Below are 8,386 nucleotides of genomic sequence, written 5' to 3'. Positions count from 1 at the left end.
CTCAGTGGTAGAGCCCCTGCCTAGAATCCCCCAGTGAGGGGCTGGGGGGTGTGGCTCAGTGGTAGAGCGCCTGCCTAGAATTCCCCAGGGAGGGGCTGGGACTCAGGGGTGAATCATTTACTTAGTACTTAGGAGGCCATGGGTTCAAACCCCAGTACTAGAAAAAAAGAGAAAATAAATAAACCCTCTGTTTGTAACTGATGAGTCAAGACTGCCTAAAAATTTGGGCTCTGACTTCTGGGGTATCCTGAGAAGCCAGGCATCCTCATGCCTACCAATATCCCTGAGGGCTCCTGGTCCCGTTCTCTATTCTTAGACCGACTGATGTGGGCCAAAATCGGTCCTGTGGGTGCTGTGGTCGCCTTTGCCATCCTGATTGCCATTGTGTGCTACATCACCCAGACGAGAAGAAAGTGAGTGCCTGCCAGGCTGATCTGGGGACATGGAGTCTCCAAGTGGGTTGGTAGGAAAATGTGGAAGGCTTGGGTGAGGAACAGGGGTAGGTCTATATGTACAGGGAGGGCAGTTGCTCTATGTCTCCCTGGGGACACATGGCCATGTTCTATGCTCTAGCCTCCTGGCCTGCTTGAAGTGCCCCCCCCCGGAAGTAGGGAAGAGAGGAACCTTTCGGGTGTGTGGAGAGAGTGGCCCAGGAGTCCCCAGTAAAACTGATGTTTCATGCCTCCCTGCAGAAAGAACGTCACAGAGAGCCCCAGCTTCTCAGGGGGAGACAACCCTCACGTCCTGTACAGCCCCGAATTCCGAATCTCTGGGGCACCTGATAAGTATGAGGTGAGAGGGCCACACCCCTGTGGCTCCCACTTAGCTTGGGAAGGACAGGATGCCAAGGTTGCTAAGGGTGGGGATGGGACGAAAGGGAGACCAAAATCGGTCCTGTGGGTGCTGTAGACTCATGGGTGTTTGTAGGGCTGGACTGGGGCTGGAGTTTGGGGAGAAGGCTCCTTGCTGAAGTTATGCAGGAGGGTTGAGGGGGTGGGGCCTGGGTAGCCCCGCCCTCCCTGCCTGTGCCTGTGACTGCGTTTCCTTCTTCAATAGTCCAGAGAGGTCTCTACCCGGGATTGTCACTGAGAGCCCCAGGAGGTAGGTCCCGGGGGCCTCAGTGTGCCAGCCTCCGGGCCCTAGCTGGGCTTTGGGGTTGATGTGCATGTTTGTGTGTGTTCCAGTCAAGTGTCTGCGGCACTCTTTGGTTAATCCCAGCCTTGCTCAGCAGCCCTCGCCTTGCATTTTGTGTTCCTTCGCTGATCCCCTTTTTCTGTCTGTGGCTACTGCTCTATTGTGTGTCCAAATGCTAGTGGGGTGGGGGTCAGGAGTAGAGAGCTGAAGAAGCGAGGGATCACACCACCAGGATCCCTTCAACTAAGAGAAACCCTGCCATATCCAAAGAGAGAACGGTTTACTGAACGAGGCTCTTGCAAGCTTCCGAAAGGATGGTCCAACCAAGATTTAATCTTGAGAGGTGTTCTGGGTTCAGTCATGCACCCCTAAAGTTATTTTCTCAAAGAGTGCTTCTTGGAACCTAGGATTCCTAGGGCAAGCATCAAGGTGAGCAGTGAGAGATAGTGGGTTTACTGGTGTCAGCACTTGCAAAGCCCCTCCCCCCAGCCCCCCCTCTACCCCAAGCAGGACTTGATGAGTGGAGCTCCCTGAGCTGGTGGCCCCTGAGAAAAAGGTGCCAGCAGCCCAGCCTTTGCATGGGACAGTCAGAGAGAGCCACACTGATGGGTTGTCTTCTCCTCTCCGTAGAGTGAGAAGCGCCTGGGATCTGAGAGGAGGCTGCTGGGCCTTCGGGGGGAACCCCCAGAACTGGACCTCAGTTATTCCCACTCAGACCTGGGGAAACGACCCACCAAGGACAACTACACCCTGACAGAGGAGCTGGCTGAGTATGCAGAAATCCGAGTCAAGTGAGGACGCTGGGGGCTGGCCCTGTGGCTCACCCCACATCAGGACCCACGCTGGCCCCCACTGGCTGTGGGCTCCCTTTCTCTTGAGAGTGGTAGGGGTGAGGGTGGGAAGGGGTGGGGCAGGAAACAGTGAGGTCCTGGGGACCTGGCCTCCCCTCCTTCCCTGCTGTTTCTCTTTGCCAACATCCCGTGCCTATTACAGCTCCCCTCTCTCTTCCTTTTAACCTCAGCTATTGAGAGGGGTGCTCTGTCTGTCCATGTTATTTATTGCTATCCCTTTCCTGGTCACCTGTCCCTTACCTGGCCCCGGGACCTGTACAAAAGGGACATGAAATAAATGTCCTAATGACAAATGCCAGTCTAGACCCATCCTTTGGAGGAAATGGGGTGTATTAGTAATACTTTTCTCATTGTTGCAACAAAATACTGGACACTTTTGTAGTTACTTTTCTGTTCCTGTGGAAAAGAAAAATCACATAAGCATAAGTAACTTAGGGTAGAAAGGTTTGTTTGTTTGTTTAATTTGTCTGTCTTTAAAGATTTATTTATTTCATCTTATGTGTCTATGTGCTTTGCATGCATGCATAGAAATGTACCATATCTGGGGCCTGCAGAGCCAGAAGAGGCCATCAGATCTCCCAGAACCAGAGTTACAGATAGTTGTGAGCTGTGATGTGGGAGCTGAGAATGGAACTAGTGTCCTCTGGAAGAACAAAGAGTGCTCTTAACCACTGAGCTCTCTCTTCAGACCCAAGACAGTGTTTTGGCCTATGATTCCAGTATAGACTTCATCCCTTCATTCTGACAGGAAAGACTTGGCAACAGACATGAAGGCAAAGGAAGGAGAGAGAGAGAGAGAGAGAGAGAGAGAGAGAGAGAGAGAGAGAGAGAGAGAGAGCGCTTGCCAGAGAGAACAGGAAGTGGGGTTCACACATCCACCATGAGCATCACCAGTTGGAGACCATGTGTCCAAGGACATGAGCCCATGGGGCAATTCTTTCATTCAAACCACCCCAGCAACTTAAGGAAAAAGGGAGTGTCTTTTGGCTCATGGTTTGAGGGTGCAGTCCATCACTGCAGAGAAGGCATGGCCCTGGGATGCTGAGACACTGTTCCCATGGCAGCCGCCGTCCAGGAGGGAGGACTGCTACTTACCGCCCAGTTCACTTTCTCTTTATTGGGTCCAGGACCACAGTTCACACCATGGTGCTCACATTCAGGGTAGGTCTGCATAGCTCTACCTAGAAGTGTGTCTCCTAGGTGATTCTAAACCCGGGCAAGCTGACAATGAAGATTAACCATCACGGGGCGTCTGCCCACCATTTTGTTTCTGGAATGATCTCAGCTTTGCCTTTACCTCTGCTGGGCTCTGCGTTGGGGCAAGATCCCGAGCTCACACTTGGCCAGCGTGGCAAGCGTGGCTGGTCCTGGTCTGCCGCTTAGTTGTCATCTAAGGATTGTGGCTGGTCTTTAGGACTTTGTGGGTTCTTTTTCCCACCCTTTATCCTCCCCACCCCCACTCCCGTTTCATCCCCAACACTAGGACAGGAGAGAAACAAGGATGGGGGGAGAGGAATGAGGAAAATCCCTGACTCTAATTTCTTTCCTTTTGTTTCTTCTTTGACCATGGCTACTGACAAACCACAACAAACCTAAATGACCAACAACCATGCCCCCTCCTCACCTCTCAGGGCCCTCACATTTACAGACCCTCTGAAAAGTTCCCAGAATTCCAAACGCCACACAATTGTAGAAACCATCTGCAGCTGGCCAAACAACGCCTCTGCTAGAGCACGAGGCAAATCATAGCCAGCTGCTGCGGACAGTCTGAAGCAGCCCCAGATCCCCACATCTGGGCTTAAAATGAAAGCGCATTCTTGCCATATTTTGTTGCTTTTTTAGAGAAACCAAAATTCCAAACTTCTCAAAATTGTCACCACAAGGATTGTCATTTCTGCTTCAGCTGTGGCCATGTTGGTCACCTGGCAGCACTTTCCCAGATTCTCACCAATTAGGAAGAAATCTGACCCTTCTGAAGAATTCAGCCTCCCCCAGTGCTTCAGTCCCCACCATTCCCTGTTGTGGGCACCTTGCTGGCTTTGTTCCCTCACTTTCCTTACCCGTGGCCCTTGCAGATAAAGTGGGAACCATAGGCCCAGCACAGGTGTGTGTTGTCTACACTGCTGTCCCTGTCCCGTCACACTGCACTTCAGAACTTCAGCTTTCCAAACAATTAAGCCCTAGCTGTATACTGAACCCCTCTGGGAAAATGAGGCTGTTGGGAAACAGGATAAATCCCCACCCAAATGGCTATGAAGAGGTTCTGTAGCTCTAAATGGGGAGATGTGTACAAACACCTGTTTACTCTAGATCGGGTACCTAGAACAGACCAAGGAAATGGCCTGACTCCAGCTCAGTGAATGAAGGAACTGACTGTGGTTAGGTACAGAAGCAGGAGACAACTGCACCATTGAAAAGCCCAGCATGGGGCTGATGAGATGGCTCAGTGGTTAAGAGCACTGACTACTCTTCCAGAGGTCCTGAGTTCAACTCCCAGCAACCACATGGTGGCTCACAAGCATCTTTAATGGGATCTGATGCCCTCTTCTGGTATGTCTGAAGACAGGGAAGAGTGTACTCACATATATAAAATAAATAAATCTTTAAAAAGAAAAATAAAGGCTGGGTAATGGTGGCACACACCACACCTTTAATCCCAGCACTTGGGAGGCAGAGGCAGGCAGATTTCTGAGTTTGAGGCCAGCCTGGTCTACAGAGTGAGTTCCAGGACAGCCAAGGCTACACAGAGAAACCCTGTCTCAGAAAAAAACAAAAATAAAAAAGAAAGAAAAGCCGGGCATGAGTGTTATCTCACAAAAGCTACATGTCTGGATCTGCAGGCAGCGAGCATGACTAACCAGAGTCTTATGGAGAGGTCCTGTGAATCCAGCAGCATCTGGATTTGGGGCCTTATTAGGCAGGTGAGTCCCCACCCCACCCATCCCCCACCCCCGTGGGACTCAAAAACTGCAGCTGTCTGCAGCTGCCGGCTTCCTTGCTGTTTGAGAAGCAGGAGCTGCCTGAGCCTGGGGGTTTTAAGCGGCTTCTCTAAATTTCTTCCCTTACCAGTACCTATAGAGTCCAGTTTTGAGCCACAAGTGTTGTTACCACTGTGCCTCCTGCCACTTTGGCTGGAACCACCAGCCATGTACAAGGTCTCAGGTCTTACCTCGCTCTAGGACAGTTTACAGTCTTGCAGGTCAAGGACATGAAGCCTTATACGCGAGACCAAACTGAAACTTGTCAGACCTGCGCCTACGGAGATGTGTAGGGCTTTCGGAGTAGAGGACAGAAGTGAGGCTTAGGGTTTTAGGGGTCTGGGGACCTGAAGGAGAGTTCCAACTGTGTCAAGACCCTCCCCACTAGTGGTGGCATGGCTTGTAAAATCCCAGGAGATAAACTGAGAGTGGTGGCACATACCTATAATCCCAGGTCTCAGAAGCTGAGGCAGGAGGATCATCATGAGTTTGAGGCCAGCTGAACCCTACCTCAACCCCAACCCTAGGAGCTGGAACCAGGGCAGCAAGGCAAGATGAAGCTGGGGTAAGTCTGTCTTTTGAGACAGCTGTGGTGGAAGTTTGGTCCAATTCCCACACGCACACCACTTGTTGGTGGGCACGCCCTGACACACCTTACCAACAGACCCTGGCTCCAGCTGGTCTGATCTGGCTGCATCCTGAGGACTTTGCCCTTGGGAGACGAGCAATGTCAATACACAGGGTTGGGGGGATAACCTCCACCTGATCAAAGTGCAGTCTAGATCAGTGGCTTTCAATCTTCCTGATGCGGCGACCCTTTACTACACTTCCTCATGCTGTGGTGAACCCCTCAACCATGAAACTATTCCACTGCTACTTCATATCTATAATTTTGCTACTTTTATGAATAATAGATATCTGACATGCAGGATATCTGATATCTGACCCTTTCACTGCAACCTCTGTGAACGATCCTTTGCCTCCTCCTCTACCAAAGGGGTGTGACCCACAGGACCAGAACCACTAGTCTAGAGCCACGCTGGTGCAACAGATATGTCTAGAAAGGATGTCCTTGTGGAGGCCTTATTAAGGGTCTACCAAAACAAAAGCATCATATTGAGCCAGTAATTCCTTAAGCAATAAAAACGCAGGAAGAGATCAAGTTTAAAAAGAAAAGTTAAGGGGCTGGAGGAATGGCTCAGTGATTAAGAGCAGCAGCTGCTCTTGCAGACCTGGGTTTGGTTCCCAGCAGCCATGGTGGCTTCATGAGCTACAACCATCTGTAACTCCAGTTCTAGGGGATCCAGCACAGTGCACACATGCACATGTAGGCTAATCACTCATACACATCAGATAAAATAAACGAAGAGGAATAAAAGTTAGAACCCAAGAAACCCAGCCAAAAGAGAAAAAAAAAATCAAGGAAATTGGGAGTGGTGGTACAAGCACTTAGGAGGCTGAGGCAGGAGGACCTAATTAAGTTCAAGGTCAACCTGGGCTACATAGTAATATGATATTACAATGCAGTACAGTACAGTACAATACAATATAATACTGAGTTGAAATTTACAAGGTTTATTTTTATGTGTCTGTGTGTCTTCCCGCTTGTCTGTATGTGCACCCAAGGAGGGAGGCCAATTCTCCTGGAACTGGTGCTGCAGGAGTTGTGAGTCACCTAAGATGGGTAATGGGAACTAACTACAGATCCCCTGCAAAGGCAGTATATGCTCTCAACTGCTGTACCATCCTTCTGGCCGCTTGAGTGCGTTGGTTTAAAAGATCAGAATAAGTGGAAATAGTTCAGGTCATTTCCAGACGGGACCACAGGGATTGAAGGCTGTGAACAAACCTTCAGGGTTCATGGTTATTGATGGAGAAAGAGGACAGTGGGGGATCAGGACCCATGGAGGAGGACCCAATGGAACACAAGAATGCCCAAGAGAAGACAGGAGTTTAAAATGGCCCCTGCTACTTCCTCGGCTGTCAGAGAAAGAGAGGGATGGGGAATCCTAAGAGTGGTTTCTTCTGGCCACGTCTGGGCCTGGGGACAGGAAAGGCTGGTGATGTCCTTCCCTTGAGAAATACCAAGGGAGCAGAAGTGACACAATGACTTACCACCATAGAGAACCAGGGATGAGGTGGGGCTGGCTGGAAGAGGGCTAGCAGGTCTCCTAGTCTCAGACCGGGAGGGGTGGGCTGCGTATGTTTTATACAGGACCACCATCGCCAAACCATGGCTATGACTCACGCCTCTCTGTTCCTTGGCTCTCACCGGCCTCCTGAACGTTCCTGGGCGCAGGATTCAAGACAGACACCGAGATGGATGGCTGTGGGTAAGAAGTTTATTAAAAGGGTTATTTTAATGCCAGGAGCAGGCAGGCAGGCAGGCAGGCAGGCAGACAGACAGACAGACAACAGATAGACAGACTACAGTGTCAGGGGCTCTGAGTTCGGGCCCCTGAATCCGAGATAGACAGCATAGTGCAACCTCTGACGAGAGGAACTGGACCCACATGGGAAGCTGGGTGCCTTATCATAGCTTTCTGAGGAAGGGGCTTTTACAGCACAGCCCTCCAGCCAGGATCTCTGACTCCCAAGCAACAGGCAGGGCAGGCATGGGAGGCAGAAGGTGTGTCTGGCCACACCCCTTAGAGATGAATGCGTGTTTCCAGGTAAGAGATCCCAACAACACCTGGAACTCTGTCAGTTGCAGAGTCTCAGTGTCTTGGTGGATCCCTGCAGGTACAGGTGCAAGAGGAGGGGCCCGCAGGCATTGTGGCCTGAGCAGCAGTCTGGTCTGGATTCTATCTTCTGAGTCACTTCTAGCTGGGGTGATGTAATTCAACCCTGACCTGCCCCTATCCCTAGGTACTGACCCAGGCAGGCACATCCATTATCCTTGAAAGGACTTGAAAGGCACAGGAAAGACCTAGACCATATTCTCAGCACAAAGGAGATTTATTTGTCCCAGAGGGACAAATGGAGGGAATAAGAGACAAAGACCAGAGATAGAGGAGGAAGGAGAAGGAGAACAGAGAGGGGGGGGAGGCTATTTGTTCCGAGGGACAAAGGCCTGCTTCTGGATATGGGGGAGACAGACGAGGCCTGTAGGCAGCAGCGGTTTATAAAGGGGAAAGGGGAAACCCTGGACTAGGATGGGGTGTTTAATTAAGGAGACCAACCAAAGAGAAATTTTGATAGCTGGACCTCGGTGGTCAGCCCCAGGGGGAGGAAGTGGCCAAATAAGGGAACAGACCTTGGTGGCTAGCTTTAGGAATGTGATCTAACAGGTTCTTAGCAAGGCAGCAGGAATGGGGGAGAAGGACAAAGTCTGCCAGAGCCATGTTTGCTATGCTCGGGCAGCTAGAGCCCCTTCATTCCATACTGTTAAAAAAGGCAGCAGACTACACCCAGAACTTTCCT

The 8,386-nt window shown here is 50.8% G+C and overlaps 1 protein-coding gene across 2 annotated transcripts in view; it reads left to right on the top strand.

Moving 5' to 3' along the window:
- The window catches only part of Mag (myelin associated glycoprotein), a 15,809-nt gene extending 13,531 nt beyond the window's left edge, over nucleotides 1–2,278 (top strand). The window contains exons 10-13 of one of the 2 annotated variants that reach the window (XM_021198273.1): nucleotides 317–413; nucleotides 693–792; nucleotides 1,057–1,101; nucleotides 1,765–2,278. In XM_021198273.1, coding sequence (XP_021053932.1) covers nucleotides 317–413; nucleotides 693–792; nucleotides 1,057–1,089 — 230 coding nt within the window. In that variant the 3' untranslated portion in view covers nucleotides 1,090–1,101; nucleotides 1,765–2,278. The remainder of the gene's footprint in view (nucleotides 1–316; nucleotides 414–692; nucleotides 793–1,056; nucleotides 1,102–1,764) is intronic. The other variant, XM_021198246.1, reaches the window with a different exon arrangement.
- The last annotated feature ends 6,108 nt before the right edge of the window (nucleotides 2,279–8,386 follow it).

The sequence above is a fragment of the Mus pahari genome, chromosome 1, assembly GCF_900095145.1.
Source record: "Mus pahari chromosome 1, PAHARI_EIJ_v1.1, whole genome shotgun sequence".
Taxonomy (NCBI): domain Eukaryota; kingdom Metazoa; phylum Chordata; class Mammalia; order Rodentia; family Muridae; genus Mus; species Mus pahari.
The sequence above is the reverse complement of the archived record's forward strand: the minus strand, read 5'-3'. Positions and strand labels throughout refer to the sequence as shown.